General features: G+C 32.3%; 1 protein-coding gene across 1 annotated transcript in view; it reads left to right on the forward strand.

Annotated features, from left to right (window-relative positions):
* LOC139520825 (uncharacterized) overlaps positions 1-26,915 on the forward strand; it is a 175,480-nt gene that overhangs the window by 51,049 nt on the left and 97,516 nt on the right. Inside the window, exons 18-35 of the mRNA XM_071313797.1 lie at positions 359-426; positions 938-1,131; positions 2,052-2,163; positions 2,560-2,705; positions 3,410-3,572; positions 3,984-4,150; positions 4,686-4,821; positions 6,007-6,185; positions 6,574-6,697; positions 7,336-7,481; positions 7,935-8,058; positions 17,337-17,485; positions 17,834-17,942; positions 18,449-18,597; positions 19,155-19,270; positions 19,849-19,910; positions 20,570-20,742; positions 23,275-23,398. Of these exons, the coding sequence (XP_071169898.1) occupies positions 359-426; positions 938-1,131; positions 2,052-2,163; positions 2,560-2,705; positions 3,410-3,572; positions 3,984-4,150; positions 4,686-4,821; positions 6,007-6,185; positions 6,574-6,697; positions 7,336-7,481; positions 7,935-8,058; positions 17,337-17,485; positions 17,834-17,942; positions 18,449-18,597; positions 19,155-19,270; positions 19,849-19,910; positions 20,570-20,742; positions 23,275-23,398 (2,441 nt within the window). The remainder of the gene's footprint in view (positions 1-358; positions 427-937; positions 1,132-2,051; positions 2,164-2,559; positions 2,706-3,409; positions 3,573-3,983; positions 4,151-4,685; positions 4,822-6,006; positions 6,186-6,573; positions 6,698-7,335; positions 7,482-7,934; positions 8,059-17,336; positions 17,486-17,833; positions 17,943-18,448; positions 18,598-19,154; positions 19,271-19,848; positions 19,911-20,569; positions 20,743-23,274; positions 23,399-26,915) is intronic.

The raw sequence follows: 26,915 nt of genomic DNA on the forward strand, positions 1-26,915 counted from the left end.
ACAACACTGCTGTCATTAGGGAATTGTGATTAAGTATCTAAATAATAAACATCATTTCTAGTTTATCCTGCATAATGACAGTCACAAAGACACTTGATGAACTTAATACAGGAATTGCAGGAAAACAAGCGATCTTCTCTATCTGGTAAAATACATCATATAGGCCAGCGTAATGACAAACTTTCCAGTGAAGAAGATAACACAAAATGTCCTATTAAAAGGATCGTTAAACAAAAGATAAAACTAATGATGAAACTTGAGATTTTTAGAGCAAAAATAATTCAAAAACATTTGATGCAATATCAGAAGAGTGTATTATTTTAACTTTATTTAGGTTGTTTTGTATATATTGTTTTAGACCTTAGCTTTGTATAACTACAAGAACAGTTCTGTGGAAGTTGAAGACATTGTTATTTTAGAGGTCAGGTATGTAAAATCTGGTTGCAGGTTCCTGTACTGATATTAAAGTTTTAGATGTTGCATTATGAAAAATCATGTGTTACTGTTGTTTTAACTAAGTATTCTAATATATCAGCTGTTCAATGGTATTCAACTTTTCTGCTGTGTTAACTTTGTGTTTGATATGAAATTAGCTTGGAACAATTTGCACGAAATGTTAACAAAATATCCAGATTAATGGTGGAAAGCTATTTTGATTTTTATGCTTATTTGTGCTATTGTTTTGTTTGAAGTTAAACTTTAAAAATTGTTTTGGGAGAGGGAATAGAATATGTAACATTGCAATCTATAATCTTACTCAACAACACGCACAGGACTAGTGGCCCGTTTTTTTTTTTTTGTAATACTTTTCTTTTTTAATCAGAAAAGGACCTTAAGTGCATTTTCTATGTCAGCAACAAATCTTTCTTGTGCAGAAATTCCATAAAGTTATGATTTTTCAGGCTGTATTTAATAAAAAATATTCATTTCATTTCAGTCAAGGCTCTATAGTGTTTGTCATTTTGATAATTCTAAAGAAAGATTCTCCAAACCTTCGTAATTGGACCTCAGAAAAACTGATACAAGAGACAGCAATGATAATTGAAGCTGTGAAAAAAGATCCTGAAGTAGATAATTTAGACTTTGTACAAACTATTAATACAGAGGAAATCTCCTTTAAAGAAGTCACAGGTATATCTAACTCAAATTACTGTAACTTGCTAAGTCTTTAAAAATCATTAGTTTTTCAGCACTAGGTATCACCAAATTATAAGATTATTAGTTATTGATTTCAAGAATTTAAAAAAAAAAAATTTAATGAAATATGATTTAAATCTTATAATGAGAGAAGGATGATACCAAAGGGATAATAAAACTCATAAAACAAATGACAGTGTCATGACAAAAAAATGAAATACTGTGGATTCATTTATTTTCGTGGGTATCAATTTTCGTGGATTTCGGAAAACCAGCATTTTCGTGGATATTTGATTTCGTGGTTTTGTCAATCTCTGCATACAAAGCCTATAAAAAATGTGTAATTCATTGAACATTTGAATTTGTGGTTCACTTGTAGCAACGAAAACCACGAAAATTGGTATCCAACGAATAATAATGAATCCACAGGACGACCTAAAGACCAAGAACAGCACCTAAAACACAACAATGTAAACACTGAGCAGCACAAACACCACAAACAAAACCTATAAGACTTTGAAGATGTCCTACAAATTAATTCTTTTAACATAGACACTCTATTGAATTATAGATTTAATATCAATGAGGCCGAATTTTAGTGGCCCATGGCCTAACTCTTCTTCATGTTGGATACATTTATTTAAAAGGAATTAAAATGGTAAAAAAAGTAATAAATCTCATTCTGTTTTTTTTGCACAATGACTGTTTACTGTTTATATTAAGTCAAATAGCAATTATTTATATACAGTCAAACCTGTTTTAAGAGACCATTCAAGGGAGAGCAAAACAAGTGGTCTCTTAAGACAGGTGGTCTTTAAATACAGGTTCAATTTATATAAAATGTACTACAGAGGGATATTAAATTGATGGTCTTTTAACACAGCAGGTTTTACTGTATATTTTGTCTTTTTTAGTTGTACTAACAGAGTGTGATAAAAACTCCTATATTAAAACAATAATACACAACAGTTGTGACGCAGCACTGCGACGACTGACACAGGTACCAGATTCTCAGGACAGGTGTAGGTCAGTAGTCTTTAAACGTACTTAGTTGACCCATAATCTCTCTTTAAGAAAGTGCTCAGTGCTACTGGTAGTATGCTACATACCATTAATTGCAATATTGTATAAATTAACATAAATTACTCAAAGCCCATTACGAGGTTTATTTATGGAAAACTAGGGCGTTAGTCAAAGTGGTAAAGTCAACAAAGAAGTGATAACTCCAGCAATTGTTCCTAAACAAATTGTGTTTGTTATTAAATATTTAGGCCATATGTTTTTGTAATTGTGTACTTAAAATTCTTTAATCAAGTGTTTTTGTATTGTTTATTTTTTTTTATGGGTAGAAAAAGCAAAATAATTGAAATTTAGAATATGGTTATTCTGATGTATTTTTTTGCATTTATGATTTGTTTTCAGAATTTTTCTCCAAACGATTGGATGTGTTGTTTTTAATGCCCAGCAGTGTTCTGTGGAGAAAGTGACTAAAACCATGACAACACACTTCCAGGATATAGTGTCTGGTGTAGGGACAGTCACAGGCTTCGATCCAAGCTCCTGCTATGGTGAGTTATAAAACGTCATGGCCAGATAATTGACAAATATTCAGCTTTTTGAATTAAAATTGAGATAGTTAATTAAAATTAATCAATTAACTTCAATTTCATGAGGAGGATTAAATTTTATAATTATATTCTCCCAAAAATTGCAAATTTGTGTAAGGAGACCTTGTCTCAAATGAAATAGGTGAATGAACGAATATTCTCATCTTTAAAAATAAATAATGTCAAAGGAATGGAATAATGGATTGTCCTTACAAATTATTGAATGTCGAAGATGTCATGCTTATTCCTAACAAGCATCAGGGACTTCAAATCAGAGCTTTCTAAAACTTGGTAGGAAGCTTTATGAGAAAATGCTCTATACCTTGTGATGCATTTCCAAATTGACCGATCATCAACTGATTGTTTACCAAATACCTTCATTTTCTTTCACAAGGCAAATAAATGTAATATTTGTTGTGTTTTCTCTCGAGTTACAAGTCAGAGCTTCCTGAAAATAGGTATCAAGTTTTATGTAATCATGCTGTACCATGGAAAGAATTCTACATCCATCTCTCATTAACTTCCTGTTTAGTCAATATTTATAATGGAGTCATCATTAGTGAACGATATTTCACAGTTCATCTTTGTTTTACCTACAATGATGCCTATTATAGATTTTAAGTCCAACGTGTCCTTGTTAATCATCCTTTTACTTTCTTTTTCAGCTTCAGTTGATACAGTTGTTTTACCTACTATGATGCCAATCACTTCCCAAGTCAGACCTTGTATTCACCCTGATGTATTGTCCTATATATTGAACTTTGATTGTCACTATGATGCCATACCCACAGATATTGAACAAGGTGCTTCAATGACAGAAAAATGCAGGTAAATGAATTTTCTACATTTTATAACTATGCACTTTATTCATCCTTTAAATGGAATTCCACCATAAATCAAAATTAAATTAATTATTATATTCCTAATATTACTGACAAGCTTTTTGATAAGCCAACTAGATTTTGTTATAGGGAAAATGCATTCCTTACAGAGAAAGACTGCAAAATCTTCTGTGATTTTTTCTTTTATTAATGGCATTTATAAACCAAATAAGCCAAATTAACACATGTATGGACATTTGGAAAATGAAAAGGTATGGATATAAGTTAACAATCTAGTTGAATACGCTAACCATATAATCTGAGAATAATTCAGATGATTTTTATCTGAAAAAATTTTTTGTTATTTAATTTCTGTCAGAACTATTGACTTAAAAAGTATGATGTCTTGTTATTTCAGATTTTATTGGCAGTCATCAGCATGTGTGTATAGAATGAGTAAAATGAACCCACTACTACAGAGTGCTGGGGCATGTACATACAGTGACATTACAAGTGTATTACAACAGCATGCCAGCCAGATGTATCGAGTTAAACCAAACAATATTACTCCTTCAGACTGCTATAGTAAGCATTTTTAAAATGTATACAGAACTTTCAGTTGTTAAGAAGCTAGTAGATCAAATGTTCCAATGATCCAATTTAGATTTGTTTTCTTTCAGTTTCTATTAATGCATCTTATTTGAAAGTATCACTTTGAAATTGCATGTAATTTATTTGTGATAAGCAAGTGATTTTTTCATATCAGTAATTCCAGAAATATTTGAAGAAAAATGTTGTCATTTAGTTTACCTGATTTGCCTTTTTCTTGAATAAGAATTAAGATAATTATCATCTTGAAATATTTGACTAAAGAATTAAGGACCTGTATTCAGAGTCCTTCATTTCTTTATTTCACTATTCTTTATTTATTTACCCATTGTTCTGTATTCTTTATTTTTGTCCATTCATCTTTGTTTTTTTGCCCACTATTCTCTATTCTGTAAACCCCATTCGAACCTCAAATAGTCTAAACCATAAGAGTAGTTACTTTAACTGTAATAGAATAATTTTATGAGTTGTAAAGGAGTGTAAAATTGTCTCTATGATTTTTGAATTGCAGGCTATAATCGTGACCAAGATAGATGTTCCAGTTTTCTATATGATCCAGAAATGTACAAGGATTTTGATGACTGCCTTTACAATGTCATGAAGGCTAGGTTTGACACAAAGTTGGATACTGCCAATTTGACCTGTGTGTAAGTTAAATAAAATTTAACTATGGTATTATATAAAGAATAAAGCTCAGAGGTTGTATCTAAAAGATCCAGTGTAAATTTGTCATGGTATCCTTTCCACATTGCAGTAATCATTGGTCTATTATAAAAGATATGTATGCATTATAAAGACCACAATTTGAATTCTTTCCTTTGTTTCTTTTCTTGTTTAGTTGCTGTCCGTTTTGTATGTACCTGAATGTTCTGTCAATGTGTTAAGGTGATATTGCCAGTATTATATTGTTATTATACTCATGTATATACAAATGCACTTTCAAATAGACCACATATTTCAATTGTTTCAATTGCAAGAACTTTTACTGTATTCTGTTCCATACAGAAAGCAGTTTTTAATAACTTCTTGAACAACATATAAAAATAAGATGTGATATGATTTCCAACTAGACAACTTTCAACCAGAGAACAAACAATGTAGAAGTCAACACATATAGGATTATAGGTCACTATATAACCTTCTAAATGAGCAATACCCTTACCGCAAAGCAAGTTATAAATTGGCTGAAATGACAAATGTAAAATAATTCAAACAAGAAAACTAGCAGCCTAATATGTACAAAACAATAAGTTAAAGACAAATATGAAGAAGGAAAGGTACTTCTAGAAAATATCAATATAATTTGAAAAAAATACATGATATTAAAAAAATGGATCAGGAGTTGTCTCCCATAGACCTATGTCAATATATTGATTAAGAAACATTATTTCTCCAGGTCACAGTGGCTTCAAAAATAACATAATGTTTTCTTAATGACAATGTTTATCATTATATTACTTTGTTAAAATATGTATATATGTTTTTGTTTAAATGTACTTTAATTAATCCAATCATTTACTGTGCTTTATTTGTAATTCAGTTGATTTTATAGCTCAAATGTTGGGCACAATTATTGGCAAATAAGATATCTTGTATGAAATACAGCAATAAATGACAACCACTGAATTACAGAGTCCTGATTTGGGACAGGGACGTATAGAATGTGGTGGATTATACATGTTTACTGGCACCAAACCCTCCCTTAACATGTCCACCTTATTACCGAGATGTTCACAATTTATTTCAACACATGTCAAAGAACAAACAGTTTCTGCTAATTTTATTTAATGTTTTTACTTACAGACTATATGAGTTATTGTGTTTACTTACAGGCTATACAAAGAAGCAACAGAATGTGTATTTAGATATTACAAGTGGAAGGGACTAGACAGCTGTGTCAAGAGTCAGTTTGAATCAGATTTAATCTGGATGATAAACATGCGAGCTGCCCAGTGGTCACAGATGATGGGCATGGATATAGCGGAACCAGAAATTACACAGAAATGCATAAGTATGATTTTAATATTGGGGGTAAAAATTGTAGCCAAGTTGCTTCTAAAATCATTTACTGTAATTCAGAATTATTTTACATCACATGATAAAATTAATTGCATCATAAAACAAAAGGATACTACTCTCATGACTTTTGCAAAAACACACACTTCCAAACATTACATACATGTTTATGGACCGACCGTGCGAGGGCTGAAAAGCCAGTCAAGGTCGTTAAACACTTCCATATATATATACATACATGTTTTTAACATTTAAGCCAGAAATAAGATCGAAACTTGCATGGACAATGCTTTCTTTTGGATTTTGAGATCTTTTAGTTTTCTCATGGGCCATAGTATTATTGGAAGATTTGTCACAATATTACAACAATTTTAATTTTATAGGTAATTCAACCAGTGTTCCAGATTTTGGACACAGTATATGTGGAGATGGAAGAGGGCTTATTTTATCAAGAACTGAATGTATCAGCGAAATATTGATGTCTCAACCATTAGATTCTGTCTGCAGGTATGCATTATACAGCAAAACAATCAGCAGATAATGTAAATGTACTCTTTTGATACTTTTCAAACAAATTCAAAGTGAAATAAGATGGATCATTGGACTTGCACTTATTTTTATATCTGACAATGTTAGAGCAAATTCTATTAAACTAGATATATTTGATTAGAACCTGAGGACTTTGGTGTTTAACAGATAATTTTTTTTCATTGAATGCTAATAATGGAGGGTGAAATAATTAAACATAATTTTTTAAGAGATAATAAGGCAAATTGTGGAGTTGGTCATTACTTTTGTAAGCTAGCTACTTAGAGGTGTTTAAAAACTTTTGAAGGGAATTCAGGATTGAGCTGTTTTAAAATTCTAAAAAATTTGGGAAAAGCCAGTTAAATTGTCAGAAATAGACCCATGATTTTCACAGGACTTTTGGTATTTAATTTTCTCTAGAAATCAGTATGAGACCCCTTCCTACTCCTCCTACTCCCCCTATTGTCATACTGTTAATGAAAGATATCCTGTTAGTGATATCATATTTTAATGTCAGATATTAATTTAGAACAGTTTTCATAATAGCAGTCCAGTAAATAACTAGAAACAAATGTCCCCATCATGTTTAAAGACTTTAAAAAACATTTACATTTCAGGACATTTGAAGATCGTTATATACCCTGTATAATGGAGAAGCTTTCTAATCATTTCAATTGCACTAGTGGAGATATAAAGAAGAGTATCTTGGAGGAAAATCATCTCATTACAGAGTTATCCAGAGGAAAAGTAGATTTATCATCTTGTAAGTTTATTCTTTTATTTATTTTTTTCCTTTTAGATTTTAGTGTCTGTACCTGTATACATGGTATATGACTTCAGAAGTGATTTTGTTTCCACAAGAAATCAGATTTATTTTGATTTATATGAATGAACTTTTCAAGGTTATTAAAGTTTCCTCTATATTATTTTTGGCCTTGGTGGCTGAGTGATGTAAATATTTTACCAACTGTTACAGTAGTCTGTCAACCTTTTGTTTTAGGTACGAAACATGCACATGGCAAAAGCATTTTACTCAAATCATAATTAAGTAGGATTATAGTTTTCTTACCAAAAATGAGGATTTTACCTGGGCCAAAGGGCTTCCTCCACAAATACAAAAACTGACTGCCGCAAAAGAGCCAATAGTGTTGAAAGTGGGGTTAAACACTAGAAATCAATCAATCATCTATATTATTTGAATATTTTTACTCCACAGGTATGTCAATGAATGAAACAGATATTTGTACATCCTACAAACCAGAAATTGTCAACTTTGAAGATTGTTCAATGGCTGTCTATGGTTTTATAAATAAAACAGTGTCTACAGAGGTTCTTTGCAGGTGAGATTTCGTTTTACTTCTGTTTGGAGCTTATTTTCTTACTGCTTTTTAAAAACAAGTGAGACTTTGGTTGGCTTTCCTGCTTTGTTTGTATTGATGTGTGCTCAAGCATTTTAATTCAGATTGAAATCTGCAAACAATATAAATATGTTGAGTTAAACCTGTATACCTTATACTTAAAGCGGCATTAGCTACGAGTTATAAAACAAATTATAATATGATTTTTTATAGTTCAATCATTAATGAAAGTGAATTCTGGAAATGATACTTCATTTTTAGAAGCTAGTAAATAATTCAATCTCATTGAATCCTTATTCATGTGACATCGTCAGCGTCGTCTGAAGACAGATGGTTTCTGGATAATAATAATAACAAGTATAAATAAATAGAAATCAATAAAATTTTAGCATAAGGTTCATAACCAATAAAGAAAGGTTGGGATTGAATTTGGGGGGTAAAGGTCCAAATTGTTTTGGAATTAGGGGCCAAAGAAGGGGCCGAAATAAACTCTTTTGTAGTTTCCAGACAACAACTTGTGTTCAAGTGTATGAATCTCTCTGAAATTATACCACAAGTTTCCATATTACAAAGGGATGGTTAGGATTGACTTTGGGGGGTTATTGCTCAAACCATTTAGGAATTGGGGCAAAAAAAGTGGAAAACAAGGGTTTTTTTGGTTAAAGGACAATTGAGACAATTTAAAAGCAGTGTAAGGGAGGTTATCCAAATCAATTTAAAGAAAAATGTTTGATGGCCTCCAATTAACTGCTTGTAAATTGGCAACAGCATAGTGTATTGCACAAAAATATTGAATATAAATTCAAATCATATAACCAATTCGAAGTTCTTTGACTACAGTTATTCTGTGTCAAAAAATTAATTACGCTTCAAATTCTGACTGTATCAAGGGTGAATATTGTGTCCACTTTGGCCCCAACTTTTCAGGATTGGACATCTGCAGTTGTATCCAGCTGAAGTGCCTTGGGAAAACCACCAACCTTTGATAGGAAAACTGACATTTCTAGTCAATAGTCCATTTGCCAATTACTGATTTAATTCTGTTATTAAACACTTTTTAAACAAATTACTTCCCTTTGTCAATCGTAGACGGGTTCCATACTGGACAAAATTGGCTTTTGCCAATGCAAAGCATGATGAATTGAAAGTGATGTATCTGCGGTTCAACTAATTTTTCATGAAAAACAACTTCAAATGTCAAAAGTATTTAGCTAAACAACGAAGTAATGTAATTAAAAGATTTTAAAACCTTATAGATTACTCACATTACGCTCAGGTAAATTTGCCCTTTCTGCTAGCTCTCCATTGTAAATAAAAATTAATGTCCCTCAAAAGGGAGACAACTAAAAAAGGGATCTCTAATTACAGGGTCAATTCCGGGAATTGGCAAATAGCCTTTTAAGTCTAGAGTTGACTGCATCCACACAAGGGATGTTCTTGACTGGCTGGGGATTACTGTAGTAACTACTTGGACCACTCAGCCACAGAGACCCCTCAATGTTTAATTAGATGGCATTTAGACTTAAATACACACGAAATGCTGGCACATATTATCATATTTATGCATTGTTGATTGTTTATTTCAGACTTATTGTAAAAAGACAAGTGTTTTAGATTGTTGTAAATCAAATATGAGAATTTGAGTCAAAACTGTATATAATTTGCCCCCTTTAGATTTGATTGGTTGTTATCCTAGAGGTTAGGAATCTAAATATGATATATACAGGTTAAAATCAACTTAATTATATTGCTATAGTTGTCTTATATTTAGAAAACTATTGAAGAAAATCTGACTTGACCTTTATTGATCAGAATGTCTAGATTCCTGTTTGCATCAAAATGATTAGATTTTTTTTATGTTATTGCCCTTAAATGACAATTTTTTAGTTAATTCTCATGGTTTTGCCTATAAACTATCTTAGATATACACCCCTACTGGATGAATAGTTTTTATACTTGTATGAAGCAGAATTCATTCAGAACCTTCTAAAAGACGAAAAAGAAAAAGCACCTTGCCAAGTATTTTAATTAAACCCGCGCTTTGAAAAAGGGGGTATACTGTTTTTACCTCTGTCTGTACATGCATCCATCCATTCGTCCATCGGTCTGTCCGTCAGAAATTGACAATGTGAGTTGGTTGAAAACAAAACTTTACGACAAAAAGGATGATTTCAGCTTTCCCATATTTTCAATTCTATGTAGCAACATGCCAGCATCACCTGCATATAGAGTATATATCTCCTCATTGATAGGATATTCCTGATCTTGCATTTCCTATCATAATTTCTTTGATATAGGATTTCTACTTACAAGGAGGCTTTTGAACCAAGAATTCCAAGGAGTGAAGTTGAAATCATCCATCTGAAACTTTTATTGATGCCATCATAAGATGGTTGAGAGTTAGAGAATATCTGTTTTAAAGATGAGGACGGATATGTTTTTTTGTTTGTTTTTTGTTATTTATTTGCAGAGATTAATTATGTAGTTCTTTCTCATGTAAGAGACAATATATCATATGACAAATCTAATTTCTACTAATTTGGGTTGTCAGTGACCTTAATTTTATTCAAAAATTTATTAGTACCTAAAATATGCTGATTTATTCTATATTGTAACCACTTTAGTTTGGTATATTTTGTGACTTTAAAAGGTAATTTGAAAATTAATTTCCATTCCTCTTCATCTACCTCTACAATTTGATCCCATTTTTTCTGACCCGTTGAAACTTTATTATTTTTAATTAATAGTGAATACATGTCTTTAGTTCCCCTTGAGCTTTCAAAAAAGAACTTGGCAAATGAAGGAATAAGAGGGGTGACTACCGGTAGTTTATAATTATCAAAAACATATCCCTTTCTTGCATTCTTTACAGCAGATATTATGCTGTTATATTTCATAGCATTTCTATCAATTTTAAATGTTTCTTCTAACTGTTCCAAACTGAGAATTTTTCCATCATCTGATACAATGTCATTAATGAAAAATATACCTTTATTAAACCGGTTTTTATAAAACACAGGTTTATTTTTGTCGAGCCTGCAACTTTTGTTGCAGAAAGCTGGACATAGGGATAGTGATCCGGCGGCTACGGCGGCAGCTATGGCGGCGGCGTTAGCTCACTTCTTAAAAGCTTTATATTTTAGAAGGTGGAAGACCTGGATGCTTCATACTTTGTATATAGATGCTTCATGTTACGAAGTTTCCGTCAGTCACATGTCCAATGTCCTTGACCTCATTTTCATGGTTCAGTGACCACTTGAAAAAAAAGTTCAAATTTTTTGTAATGTTGAATTCTCTCTTATTATAAGTAATAGGATATTTATATTTGATATGTGCGTACCTTGCAAGGTCCTCGTGTCTGTCAGACAGTTTTCACTTGACCTCGACCTCATTTCATGGATCAGTGAACAAGGTTAAGTTTTGGTGGTCAAGTCCATATCTCAGATACTATAAGCAATAGGGCTAGTATATTCGGTGTATGGAAGGACTGTAAGGTGTACATGTCCAACTGGCAGGTGTCATTTGACCTTGACCTCTTTATCATGGTTCAGTGGTTATAGTTAAATTTTTGTGTTTTGGTCTGTTTTTCTCATACCATATGCAATAGGTCTACTATATTTGTTGTATGGAATGATGGTTAAGTGTACATGTCTAGCGGGCAGATGTCATGTGACCTTGACCTCATTTTCATGGTTCAGTGGTCAAAGTTAAGTTTTTGAGTTTTGGTCTTTTTATCTAATGCTATATGCCATAGGTCAACTATATTTGGTGTATGGAAATATTTTATGATCTTTATGTCAGTCGAGCAGGTTTTATTTAACCGTGACCTCATTTTCACGGTTCATTGCACAGTGTTAAGTTTTTGTGTTTTGGTCTATTTTTCTTAAACTATAAGTAATGTGTCAACTATATATGTTGTATAGAAGCATTGTTAGCTGTACCTGTCTGCCTGGCATGGTTCATCTGACCTGGACCTCTTTTTCAAGGTTCATTGGTCTTTGTTTAGTTATCTTGGTTAATGTTAAGTTTATGTGACAGTTGTAATAAAGCTTAGCTTTATACTTAGGACTATCAACATAATATCAATGATTAGTATAGAAGGCGAGACATTTCAGCGTGTGCACTCTTGTCTATTTTTATACAATTATTCATCCACAGTGGGTTTGACAAAAAATATTCCCACATATTCTTTTCTTCTTTATCAACAATAATGTCCCATGCATGGAATACATCCTGCAAAATTTTGATTAGATTTTTTATCTGCAAAACTCTCTCACTATAATTGATGTTAATAATTTTATCAAGATCTACGTCAAAATTAATACCCAATAACATAAAAGATGTTGCACCCCAGGATAAATTTCTGTTTGGACAAAGTTTGTCACTACAGTATCTTACTCCCAATCCAAACTACCTGTAGGCCTTAAACTGTCCTAACAAGTTTAAACAAATTGTTGCCACCAATGGAGATATTGTATAGCTGGTCATTTTTGCTGTTCACAGTTACTATTCATCTATGGTAGTTTTCAAGTTACATGTAATAAGCAAAAACACTTATAAAAGAGAGGCCAAAAATACTAAATGGATAGTCAAACTCATCAGTCGGAGAACAAACTGACAATGCTATGACAAAAAACAGATACATCTAGAAGACAAACAAAAGTACAAAAAAACAACATAGAAAACTAAAGACAGAAAAACATGTAACCCTTTAAAATTAGTGGTGATCTCATGTGCTACATAAGGGTAAGCAGATCCTGCTCCACATGTAACACCCATTGTGCTTCCTATGTGAGTACAAAAATAGTGATAAGTCTTATTTGGTAGGTCACATTTGAGGAAAAAATAGATTCACTCAAAACTAGGTAAGAACATCATCAAAGTGTTCTGTTTGTGGTATAAAAATAATTAATTAAATATTCAATGAAAACAATAAAAAAAAAAATACAATATTGAAATTCTGTACTTAAGTGCCTGTGGCACAAAGGTGTAGGTTCAGTAAGACCCCTTTTTGGCCCCAAAATATATCAGTTTTACAAAATTGTGAAAATGTAATCTTTTCGCTATTTACTGGAAAGAAGAATGCTTCTGCTACATTAATATGGGCTGTTTTGACAATATAATATATATATATCAGGTACTAGCATCATTAAGTCATGCTAAATTACTGAATTCTTCACAATTTTAGCATTTTAGTTAAATTTTAGACGGTTTCCGTCTTAAATGAAAGTGGCCGCATTCGTGTTCATTCATAATATTGAAATGTAAGTTGTATTTGATGATATTACATAACATATATAAAGGTTGAGGATGAACACGGATACGGCCACTTTCAATTTTGACAAAACCATTTGAAAAGTGACGTTTTTTGGCATTTTTGATAGATTTTTCATATTTAAGCTTTAATCAGAGCATTTTTAATGTCTAAATCAGTGAAAATCTTTCACATAAACTAATTGAATCAATTGAAATAGACACTTAAGTGTTTAAAATGTGTCAAAAATCTTTCGTCAGATGAACCTGAAATTTGAGGCCAAAATCAGCTCTTACCAGACCTACTCCTTTGTATGAAATGATGTTTTGTTCACACTAGTAGCGAAAAAAAAAAATATCAGTCCTTAAATCAAACTTTAAATGAATTAGATTGATATGTAAACCTCTCAGGGATAAATATAAACTTTTCTAAAACAATGTTTAGGAGGTAAGATGAGTCCTTTTCTTCTTTTTATTTGGATGATTCTTGTACATATATTATGATGAAAAGATGGTACAGTTACATACAACTTGAATACCAGCCAATATTTTCATTTGTAGGAATAACTTTTGACTTTTCCAATTTTGAACATATACAAAGAATGACATTTATCTTTGTGAACAATGAAAGACAGAACATTAATTTTTATATATATATTTATACAAAACATCAAATTTATTAAAGATAACATTATGCAAAAAGAAAAGAATTACAATAAAAGAGAGAACATTTAATGTTTTATATATATTGATATTTAAATTTATACAAATATCAAATTTATTAAAGGTAACATTATGCAAAAAGTAAAGAATTTGTTTAGCAGTTACATTAACATCCTGATATTGTCACATCATATATCTTGGCTTCCTTGATTGTACTGCCCTTTGGTCTAAAACATCCTATGCAGAGTTGTCCTGTTGGAGTGAATGCCAGACAAAGTGGGAACATTATGTTTATCTCCCTTGTTTTATAATATGTCATCAGCAGGCCAGCATTGTTCAGGATATGGAGTGTATGAGTGTTCATATCAGCTACAATTACATTGTCTCTAGGTGTTGTCACTATGTCTGTTGGTATGAATGGTTCCTCCTTGTTGATCTCTTCATCTCCTGTATAGGTATTGATGATATCACCACTCTGTCCTAACACTACCACTCTTACTTTATCCACCACATGAATATTCCCATTCCTGGTACTGGTTATTCTATAGGGAAGGGTGAATATTGTTTGTTTTTGTTGATCATGTTCATACACTCTCTCATGGTCTCCATTCTGATTCATTAGTATTACAACTCTTCTTCCTGGTTTAGGGTAGTCACTATTAATACATCCTACTAGAACTTTATTGTCACTGGTGATATGGACTACTGTAGAACAGAATGGTGACACATTATATACTGAGTCTGTAAGTGCACCTGTATTACTATTGATTTGTTTTAGTCTTGATTTCACTGTAGATATAAGTAGATTGTTTGATTGAGTAACAGCCATACCAACGACCTTGATATTAAAGCTGGATAGTATGTTCAGTTTGGTTCCTTCAGGTTTTACTCTCTGTAATACTTCATTTCCTGCATTACTTATCCACAGTGAATCATCATAAAAATAGGACAAACAACTTACTTCAGATAGTTTTGTCTGATATTGTTTATTGATATTTAGTTCTACAACAGTTGGTTGTCCCACATCTTTGATGTTTACTACCTGATGATCCTTGGCATTTTGGAATTTCGGATGCACTTTTTCCTTGCAGTTATCGCACAATAGATTATTACAGTCAATACACTTCCACTTGATTGGTCGTTCAGTTTCACATATTCCACATTTGGCAGGAGCTTGACTTCTTAAAACCGACTTAGAGAACGCCATTGTTGTTAGATATATATGACGTATTTTCTTACTGGTTTATATCTAAGGTAAATTTCACCTTAGTGTATTGTGTAAATAGTACTATTTTGATAAGTTTTATGATTTGGTCTATAATTTATGACCATCGTGGTAGTCAAGGTTGTTAAATACCCAGTAGCGGGTATCATGTCTTAACACTTAAATTATATTCATGAAAAAGATTAACACCTTACTTTTATAATATTAAGTTTCAGTTGATTTCATTTAAGGTGGCTCGTGGGTACAAAAAATTCAGCAAAAAATTGAACCTTTATTTTTTCATTACAAATTTTATTTATTACACCATAAGTTATTACTTAATGATATGGTAAAAAAATCAACCCAAAAAATCGATTCGGTTTGGCCCTAGATGACTTTTAAAATGTTTATATCATTGAAAAAGCTCCAAATTATCTCCCTTTGGTGCAAACATGCCATTTTTTGGCATTAAATTTGAAATATCTTTTTAACTCATCGGTGACCTATATTTTTTATTATTGTTTTCATATAAGCTGTACATAAACTAAATAATTGTAAAATTTAAGCGATTTCTGTAATTAGGTTATTTTTTTATTTTGATATTACCTCTATTTCTCCTATTAGTTCAACAGAAAAAAAGGACATTAACAAAAATGTATGCTTCTTCCGGAGATTGTGAGCTTAAATGAACGGTGACCCCATTTTTTTATTTCATTTTTCTTTTAAGTATATGATAAATTTCATTTATAAAAAAATATAGCGAAATCTTGTATTAGAAAAAAAATTTGATTTATACCCAGGAGCCTACCTTAAAGGTATTTTTATTTTCTTTATTCATTTTCCATTACATGAATTTCTTTTGATTTATTGTAGTGTTGTTATTCAGTGGTCCTTTAACACTCACATTTAATTCATTGATTGGTATTTGAAAAAAGTAATGTATGTTGTTGTTATTATAACGTTTTACCTCTGTCTGTCCGTACGTCCCATGAATATTTTTCATTGTATTTTCTCAGGAACTACATTACAAGGATTTCTGAAATTTGGTTTCGCTGTTTTCATAAGTCAGTTGTACTGTGTGATGCCTTTTTTAAATTCATCACTCAACAACTTCCTGGTTAAAAGAACACTTACATATTTTTACATTATTAAAATAATCCACTTGCGACAGGGGTCATTAGTGTGCAGAAGCTCACAGTTTCACTTGTTTATTTTATGCTATTAGTTTGAACAAAAGATCATTTCATAAAAACTTGTATCACAAGCACTTGATTGAAGGATTTCAATATTGTATTTTCTATTATTTTTACTGAATATTAATATATATTTTTTATAGTACTTACATAACACTTCCAGTGGCGGATCCAGAACTTTCCCTAAGGGGGGGGGGGGGGGGGGGGGGGGGGGGGGGCTCTGACTGACCTAAGGGGGGCCCGCTCCAGTCATGCTTCAATGATTCCCTATATAATCAACCAAATTTTTCCCACAAAAGGGGGGGGGGGGGGGCCCGGGCCCCCCAGAGCCACCCCCCCCCCCCTCCCCCTGGATCCGCCTATGACTTCTATGAAATTGAGAATGGAAATGGGGAATGTGTCAAAGAGACAACAACTTGACCAAAGAGCAAACAACAGCCAAAGGCAACCAATGGGTCTACAATACAGCGAAAAACTCCCGCACCAGGAGGTGTCCTTCAGCTGGCCCCTTAACAAAAATGAATACTAGTTTTATGCCCCCGCTGTAGCAGTAGTTCATTATTGAATTTTACGTTTCTGTTCTCCACTTTAGTTTGCCTCAACCAAATGTTATGAAACTTATATACACAATACTTATAACCACAAAACTCAGATCAAGTACACATATGGGTAGTGTCACTTTTACTGTTCTACAGTTATGTCTCTATATAACTTTATATGATATGCAAGCGTGGCACTGTCTATGTCCTATGGACACACTCCTCATTTATTTAACTGTCGTTTCAAAATTGCTCTCATCTTTTTTTACAAAGTTCTAAGAATCATTTTCAGAGAAAAACATATAATTCAAAATGCATCTGTTCACTATGGTTTTATAGTAGTACACAACTTAAAATTACTATCAAATTAATTTACAACACTAATACAAATCAATTGTTTTTTTACAGTGGCTACAATGTTTTCATTAATTGTTTATCAATTAAAAATGGAGAGAAAACTGGCAAGATGTGCAAGAAGTCATCTTTAAAGACATGGCTGCCAGTCTATTTGTCAGCATTTACAACTTTGACGGAAACAAACATAGGTGCATGTAACGGTAAGAAGAATTATTTTTCATTCCATTCATTATACCGTTTAAGACTTTGGAAAATTCAAACGTGTCTGGTTGTAGCCATTAGTATGCCTCACCTGCATGAAATAGTTTATAATATTAATTTTGTTTGATAAACCAATGTTGACCCAGTTTTACTAATTTTATTTAACTATAAATTTAAGAAGTTTGTTAAAGAATTCAGATTTGTTATCCTGTCTAAGCATTCAGATAAGTTTGATTCCTGATTGTTTTAGAATATAAATTACACCTTGATTTTATTTTAAGATTCCAGTCTCAAGTTTTCCTTAGAAAATATTTCATGCTGTTTTGTTTAAAAACATATGATTGTAGTTACTGATGATAATGTCAATTACTGTAACAATGTGAAAGAAGTAGAGACGATGGCCATGGTCAGTGGATGTACAGCTTTTTCTCAATATTTGATTCATCCAAGCTGCCAGTAAGTATCAGAGTGTACTAAGGAATGAATGTTCAGGATGTGCCATTTTGACAATTGGTTCCAAGAAAGTTAAAATTGAAAGGAAAAAATACAATTGGTTGGGGTAACAATTATACAGTTAAAACACATTTTTTTTCTAGAGGGAATTGATGGTTCATATGGGCTGCTGACTCAACAAATGTTACATAAGAAGTCAATTCAGTTTGTGAGTTAATAAGTATTCGGTTTGGGAGTAAATCAGCCTCGTTTTCTAATATGTAGTCCAAATTTAAACAGTCTTTTTTATTATGTATTTAAATTAATTTTTTTCGCATTTTTTAGCAATTGCAAAAGAAAAAGCAATAGATTAGGATGAAACATTCTCTTTGAGTTGTGATCATCAAACAAAATAAAATGATTGAAAAAAAACCCACAAACTGGCTTGCAATTTGATGTAAAAGAAATAAACTTATTTGTTTTGTGCTGTAATATATTGATTCAATGCTGAAATATATCTTTATTTCCAGAGTTTGGACCCCATATATTCGTTGTATAGCTAAGATGTTTCCAGCATGTAGGACAGACCATATAGCTTATGCATTACTGAACTCTTCAACCATACAGGGACGTGTTCCTCAAGGTTATGATGTAATGGAATCCTGCTTCCCATCACCAGGTTAGGGAGTTATTAATATTCTTTCAGTTATTATTTATTCATATCATGCAACTCAATTGAGATAGTAAATTATTGTCAAAAACTAAGGGTGCATGTGACATTGTCAATGTAAACATCAGCAACATTATATGCAAAATAGTGATAAACAGATTACCAATGGTCTATTAAAAACTCATTATGTTTCTTGGCCACATCCCAGTTTGTTTGTAACTGAAAAACACTCTCTCATCTGAAAAAAAACTATAGATAATCTATAAATTTCACAAGCCAAAAAGATTTAGGGGTTTCCCCTGTAAGAGTATCCCATAGTATTTATTCTTGCAAAGCTAAGTTCTTTAAGGTCAGGCTGCAATAAAATGTTTATGTATATTTCATCCAACATTGAGTACTCTAGAATCTTTTATCTTTTTATCTATTTACATAAAATGTTTGGAAACATAATGCTGTCCTTTCCTGTTATAAATTTATTTTTATATCTCCAGAACAAGTTGACATAAAGACTGTTTTTATTTATGACAGTTTATTTTCCAATTATATTTTTTTTTATATTTCTCTAGATAAAACTTCATCAAAGTTTGAAATAACTTTAACATTGGACCTTCCATGGAAAGTAGAATATGCTGATAAGAATAGTCAAGAGTATGCCAACTTTACAAGGAAAGTAGAGGAACAGGTAACGTCAGATAGATCAGGTGTCTTCTGCTATCTTGGATTGTAAAATAGCAGAAAACAATTGGAGTCCAGTATTTTTGTTAATACTTTTCAGGTCTAGGTTTTCAATGAAGTATGCTTTTGAGAGACGAATGTAATTTATTTTAAAGACATTTGATCTATTTGAAGAAAACTTTGTTTTTCTCATTATTATGACAGTTTACAATTTCAGAATATTTTTTGTTTTAATTTTTACCTTAGCCATATAAGGAGAGATAACTTAGATTATTATACTTTTATAAAGGAAAGTTTTGTAAATTTGCCTTATTTGTTTTGTAGCAAGAAAACAATTCTCTTTATCCCAAATTTTATTTTCATTTTCTGAAAGCACATAGTAAGAGCTATGTTCTTATATTTATCATAACATTTTACCCAAATGGCTACTAGACACATATAATTCAAACGGTAGTCTTTTTTTTAAGCAGAATTTACAAAAAAAGCACATAATATAAATTCTACCATAAAATGAATAAGTAATAAGGTTCATACAGTGTTTATGAAATTTGTTAGAAACCTTCAGATTTATGTAATTTATTTCAGGTGAGAGCTCTGAATCAAGAGTACAGCAGTGTTATTGAGTATATCAAAGTCATTGATGTCAGGTATATAACATGATATAATTATTCCCCTACCTTTAAATATGGGGGTTTACTGTTTTTACTCTATCTGTTTATTTGTTCATCATTACATCCCATGAATATTTTCTTCACATCTTACCCAGGAACTATGTTACATGGACTTCTGATATTTCAGGGTTTAAATAAATCAGTTATACTGTGTGATGCATTTTCAGATTTTCCTGTCTACCTTATACTTTTAGCAGTAAGGGTATCATTAGTGAGCAGTAGCTCACAGATTCACTTGTTATTTCCTAACCTTTTAACCACTAATTCCAGTCAAGCTTAAAAATTGTCAGTGGGCAATGTAAAATGATATGCACCTTTACAATGATTTATTTTAATAGTAAATGAAACACTTAAGTATCTTGAAGATTGAAAAATAAAAGTTCACCCCTACAACACTCGTCGTTCATAACTTCCAACATGCACATAGGTAGGCTTCAACACAAATTGTTTTGCTAATTTATTTGTTGTCATATTTATTCATTTATTTGAGTTGGTTTATGTGCCATTGCAGGAGGTTCATACAATTTAAAGGTAGAACAATTGTTATGATAATGAATGTTCCAATTCTTTATGTGGTGGTGGGGACATTTTGTGAGCCTTTGTCACTTTACTTCAACTTTAAATTGTATTTTTAGATCTGGTAGCGTAGTTGTTGTAATTGAAATGAAATACTACCATCTAATAAAGGTATCAGACATATCGTCAGGAACAGCCCAGATGATAATGGCAGCCAATAGAGATCCAAGCTCTCAGTTTGACCTTATTAAAGCTGGAGATCCATACAGTATTATTGTTGAACCAAAGGGAGGTAATTATTTTTATACTTTAATAAACAGTTGGGATTGGAATTTACAACTTGATCTGATGACATACTCTTTGGTATTCATAGACTCTCTGTTTATGATACACACATTTAACTGGAACACAGTTGACTCTGAATTTTGGATGAGTTCAAATTTTCCTGTGGTCCTGAAATTTTTTCATGAAATGTATACATTTCAACTCGTGTACAGTCAAAATTTTGGTTGTCAAGGATAATTAAAGCACATCTAAAATTGTATTCTTTATCATGATGACAAATGCAAGTCAAGGTCTAAACTGACAATTTCCTTTTTATTCAGGAGTTGTGGCCCCTTATTTATTCAGGAGTTGTGCTCCCTTATTTATTGGTTAAATTGTACTTTATGTCAATTCTGTGCATTAACTGAGGAATGTGAATGTTTTGTTTCTCATGACAAATTTGAGATCACAATTGGGTTTTGATTATTTCACTTCTGCTGTTCAGTAATTACTGCCCTTGATTGCTTAACAATAACATCAATAAATGTAAGAATAACCCAGCAAATAGTCATTTTGACAACTTTTTATTTTTCAATTTAAGATGACACCCAGTAACTTTTTATTAGCCCCCAATGTAGCAGAGGGGGCATAAAGTTTTACTCTTGTCTGTCTGTACGTCTCAAAAATTGTCTCTTCTTCAGTTTGCCTCAACTAAATGGTTCAAACTTATACACAATGCCTATTTTTGCAAAACACAGATCAAGTGTAAATTTTGGTGGCATCTTTTCAACCGTTCTAGAGTTATGCCCCTTTATAAATGCAAAAATTGCAAAAATTTTAGTTTCCCTTCTCTAACATAAGTTTGCCTCAACCAAATGTAATGAAACTTACACAAAATGCTTATTACCATAATACAAAGATCAAGTTATGCCCCTTTACAAATGAAAAAAAGCTGAATTTTTTGTTTCAGTTAATTTACTTAAGTTTGCCTCAACCAAATGCTTATTACCACAAAATACTGAACAACTTTGAATTTTGGTGGTGTTACTTCAACTGTTCTAGAGTTATTCTCTTTTACAAATGGAAAAAAAAGGAATCTAGTGTCTATTCTAAAAAAATCAATGGTATAATTGTTAAAATTAATTAAAAAAAATTATATAGTAACTCCAATTATGGACTAAGGTAGATTTGTTTGTCCCTTCTCAACCTTATATGATATTTTGTTTCCTTTTTCTAACTTAAGTTTTTCTCAACTAAATTTAATGAAATGTATATATGTAGGACTCTAAAGTGCGATGGTACTCTAAAGTGCGATGGTCACGCTAAAGTGCGATGGTCTACGCTAAAGTACGATGGTGTCTCACGCTAAAGTGCGTTGGTTGTTTGTTCGCTAAAGTACGATGGTGTATCAGGCTAAAGTGTGATGGTCCAAAGGGTAAGATTGGAAGTATCAAAACATAGAGGTTTAAAAAGTTTTTTTGCAAAAGCTATTATGCTAAGATATAACATATGAGATAGGCTTTACAATTTACCGGTAGGCGTAAGTAATTGTTTCTAAATTAACAAGTCCGACCAAGTAATAATTGCTATAAAGGTTATTTATGTTTTGCTAATATTATATTTCATGTAAAATAATTTTTTTTAACAATTCGGAGCGTATTGAATATTTGGATAATTGGTGTAGATTGCCGTTCACACTAATGTTACAACCTCCCTTACATTTGTCATTGAAAATTAAAAATCCCTAATTCGTTCATTATCGGAAAATGCAGCATTTATTTGCATAAGCTTAAATCTAAATCCAAGAAAAATAATGTCGCCGAGCTTTCTCCTTTTCCGTATTTTCCTACAATATACAGTACGACTTATGTTTTCGCAGACAATTTATAGTTAACGCATGAACACATGTATCTCTATTTTACCGACTTTACTTTTTATTAAAATCGACAGCATTTTAACGGGGATCACAAAGTAAACTGCCACATGCATAAACAATGATTCGAATGTATCCGTTCGCTTCAAATAGAAGCAGGATATAAGTATGCGTATACTGTTTTGTATTTATATAGTAAAACGGTCGACTGTAGGACACAAGTCTTTTTTCCAGCACTTGATAAAAAATAAACATTGTGATTCAGCTGATAAAAAACGGTTAAATTCAATCAATTACTCGATTACTTGTCATGGACATATGGTGTAAAAATTGTTAATCAAATATTTCTAATATATTTTCCAGTATGTTCATTTTTAGTTTTTATAAACAACTGTTAACGTCATTATCGAACTACGTTTTTACGTCGATATTTTCCCGGACCATCGGACTTTAGCGTATGGAACCACGTACTTTAGCATAGACCATCGCACTTTAGCGTGACCATCGTACTTTAGCGTCCCCATCGCACTTTAGAGTCCTACATATATAACGCTTATTACCTCTTAACTCAGGTTTTGGAAGCTTCACTTTTACAGTTCTTGAGTTACGTCCCTGTAATATGTTATATGCTAGCGGGGGCATCATCTGTGTCCCTATGGACATATTCCACATTTATTTCTATTTTAGATGACTCCCCAGTAACTGGTATATGTGGAAGCTACAATGCTAGAGTAATGAACAGTACTTTGTGTGCGGCTGCTGTGTATGGATTTGTCAATAATACCAATGTGGATCAAGATTTACTCTGCAGGTATCATCAATAATTAAATGATGTATTAATAATTAGGGCCCCGTCGACGGCGGGTCGCCCTATAGTGATCAGTCTGTCCGTCCGTCCGTCCGTCTGTCCGTCCGTCCGTCCGTCCGTCTGTCCGTCCGTCCGTCCGTCCGTCTGTCCGTCCGTCCGTCTGTCCGTCCGTCCGTCCGTCCGTCCGTAACACTTTCGTGTCCGCTCCATATCTAGAGAACCGTTATGATTTCATACTTAATACTTAACATGATTATTAACCAACACCAGAGGGTGTGTCATGTTGTATGTACAACTTCCTAGGTCAAAGGTCAAGGTCAAAAACTTTGGTTTCAGTTGACAACCCCGTGTCCTGTGGTGAAGATCGTGTCCACTCCATATCTAGATAATCGTTATGATTTCAAAGTATATACTTGTCATACATTTTAACCACCACCAGAGGGCGTGTCATGATGTATGTACAACTTCCTAGGTCAAAGGTCAACGTCAAAAAAACTTTGGTTTCAGTTGACAACCCTGTGTCCTGTGGTGAAGATTGTGTCCGCTCTATATCTTGAAAACCGTTATGATTTCAAATATTATACTTGACATCTATTTTAACCAACACCAGAGGGTGTGTCATGATATATGTACCACTTCCTAGGTCAAAGGTCTGTCTGTCTGTTGGTCTGTCCATCGCTAACAAATTTGATCCACATTATATTTTGAGAGGACAGCTGTTATTATTTCATACTTTATACCTGACAAACATTTTCAACTTAACATATATATTAACCAACACAAGAGAATGTGTCATAATGTATGCATCCTAGGTCTAAGATCAGTCTGTCGGTCTGTCCATCTGTTCGTTGTTCTTAACAAATTGTGTCCGCTCTACCTCTCGAGAACCATTAATATTTCATACTTTATACTTGGTGGGTCATAATATATTGAAGGCATAATTCTAAAAATATGTGACAAATATCAATTGGGCAGCACCTTTAAACATATTGTTCAAACATCAATCCATATATCCAGAAGTCACCTTAGAGTAGTAATCAATGAGTTCACATCATGCAGTCATACAGGGCTTTCAATAGAAGGCGGTAGGCGGCGATTTTCGTCGTCTACTTGAAGGAAATCCGCCGCCTACTTTGCTCAAAATTGTAAAATTAAAAAATCAATAAAAATGACTGAAGGGGAAATTTACGCTGTTGACACAACCAGGGGATTTCCGATAAAGTGTGGTTGATATTTACAGAGACATATGTCTCTGATATTTATAACCTCTACGTGAAGTGACCCGAGTAGTCACGAACGCCTAGGCTGGGATCGCTATCAACAAGGAGAGTAAGGCAAAAACTACTGAAAGTAGAAACCAGCAGAATGCACCCGAACACCGTCTGTAAACAGACTCCTGATTGGTCGATTTACAACCGGTTTTCTTAAACGACCTACGATTGGTGTAATTAATAGGCGTGTACGAAAATAAGTAAACGAAACCAAAGTGACATCAGTCAATGGATTAGAAAAATACAAACACAAGGTGCTTTATAAATATTGAATGGAAATACAACTTATTCAAAGGAGAACACTATATATTTTCACAATGTTAAAATAAAATAAAAAACAAACAAACGCCAATATAAACAACGTACAGCCACTGACCCACGTGTTCGCAAGGACACCGATCCCACATTTGTTTTTAGATTCAAATCCTATTACATAGAGTGAACTACATGAACATGTTCCTTTATAACTATGTTGGCTTTGTATTAAAAATTAAATAAATTGGTGTCGCAATCTTCTTTTCTTTGTATCTGTAAAGCATCACTGTCAAATTTGGGCCCACTTTAGGGTCTTCTGACTTCAATGCACAATGCAACGATGTACCCACACTCAATGCCCATGTCAAGGATCATATAATTTATTATCCTGTTAAGGATTTGTCTGCCTCTGTTGTATCTACTGAACTGAATGTTAATGTCCCATTCAATTTATATTCTATTTTCCCTGAACTCATAGAATTTTAATCTAATGACTATTTTTTCAATTATTATTCAAAGAGCACAATAATCACAAAATTATTAAGGCATGTTGTAAGGGGCAAATAATAATAATTTTTTTTTAAATAAAATTTTAAAATGTTTTTTTTCAGAAAATCAATATTTTTAGAGGGGTGTGAATCATCAGACGGGTCAGTAAGCGAACAGCAAACACATGCATTTGTAATTTAGGCCAGCCTCCTGATAGTATTAATTCATAAAGCGCATTGAATAATTTCCTATATTATAAAAAGGGATTTTCATAGTGCTATAATTGTACCAAAATATAGTGGTCCCCTCTTCTATTTCAGAACTTCTTGAGTTTAAGTATAATAAAATTTTATTAATGAATAAATATGATTGGATGTGGATCTTTCCCTATATTATCACCATGTCATTGCTATTCTCAAACAACTTCAAATACAAGCTTTAAGTTGAAGTCTGGATCAAATGCAGATATAAATGTAGTCAATATTTACAGAAAATCCAACCATGCTACAAATTTTAATCAAACATTTACATTATCTTCATTAAAAAAATGATGTTTTGAGAGGACTGAAACAGGGTCCAGGAGACTCCCAGAATGCAGGATTTTGCACCATTTTAAAAAAAAATTCTGGGGCCCTTGAGCGGGCCCCAGACCCCAGGCCGTAGGTTCGACGAGCAAGCTCGTCGCCGCGGCCGGCTTCGCCGTCCGCATTGATGGGACTCCTATTTTTTGGTTTTATCCTTCTACTTCTAAACTTATTGAAAGCCCTGGTCATATCACTATTATACTATGAAAGTAAGATGAGAATATTTATCAGTTTTAACTTAAAATCTTAGATCAAAATCACACATGAGACTATGTAATAACTTCAAATAATGCTTCATATCAGATTATCCATACAACTTATTTACCCCACGTTATTGACAGCGGGGCCCACAGAGATGGCTCCCATCTCAATGATATCTAGTTCATTCAAATTTATTGGAGTAGTATGTTCATCATCACTCAAGCAAACATTTAAAAAAATCACTATGCCAAGAAATAAAGTATTTATTATTATTATATTATTATAAATAAACAGTTCTATCAGGAGTTGTCCCCCTTAAATGAATTATCAAAAGTTGGTTACAGTGCTTGTTTTAGAGATATCTTTGACATGAACATTTTTATGTAAAGAATTAAATTCTCCTTTGAAAGTGCCCATGCAGAAATGCTGCAGAAGGTACATATTTCATATTTGTCAAGACTATTTGTATTAACCTCATTTCATCTGGACAAAAATAGTCGTTTTTTACTGGCTCACCTGTCTATTCATAATTTTAATATATATATTTAATCTTGTAACAATGGACTTCATATTTGTGGCCTATTTTTGAACTTCATTTTTTTTTTGTAAAAATAAGATTGTTTTGTGATTTGGTGAGGAATTAGTGTTTTCTTGATTACTCATGAGAACTTAATAGATTTTATAATTTGTAATGAGGTTTGGTAATGAACTTTTGTTTTC

The sequence above is a fragment of the Mytilus edulis genome, chromosome 4 (genome assembly GCF_963676685.1).
Source record: "Mytilus edulis chromosome 4, xbMytEdul2.2, whole genome shotgun sequence".
Classification (NCBI taxonomy): Eukaryota; Metazoa; Mollusca; class Bivalvia; order Mytilida; family Mytilidae; genus Mytilus; species Mytilus edulis.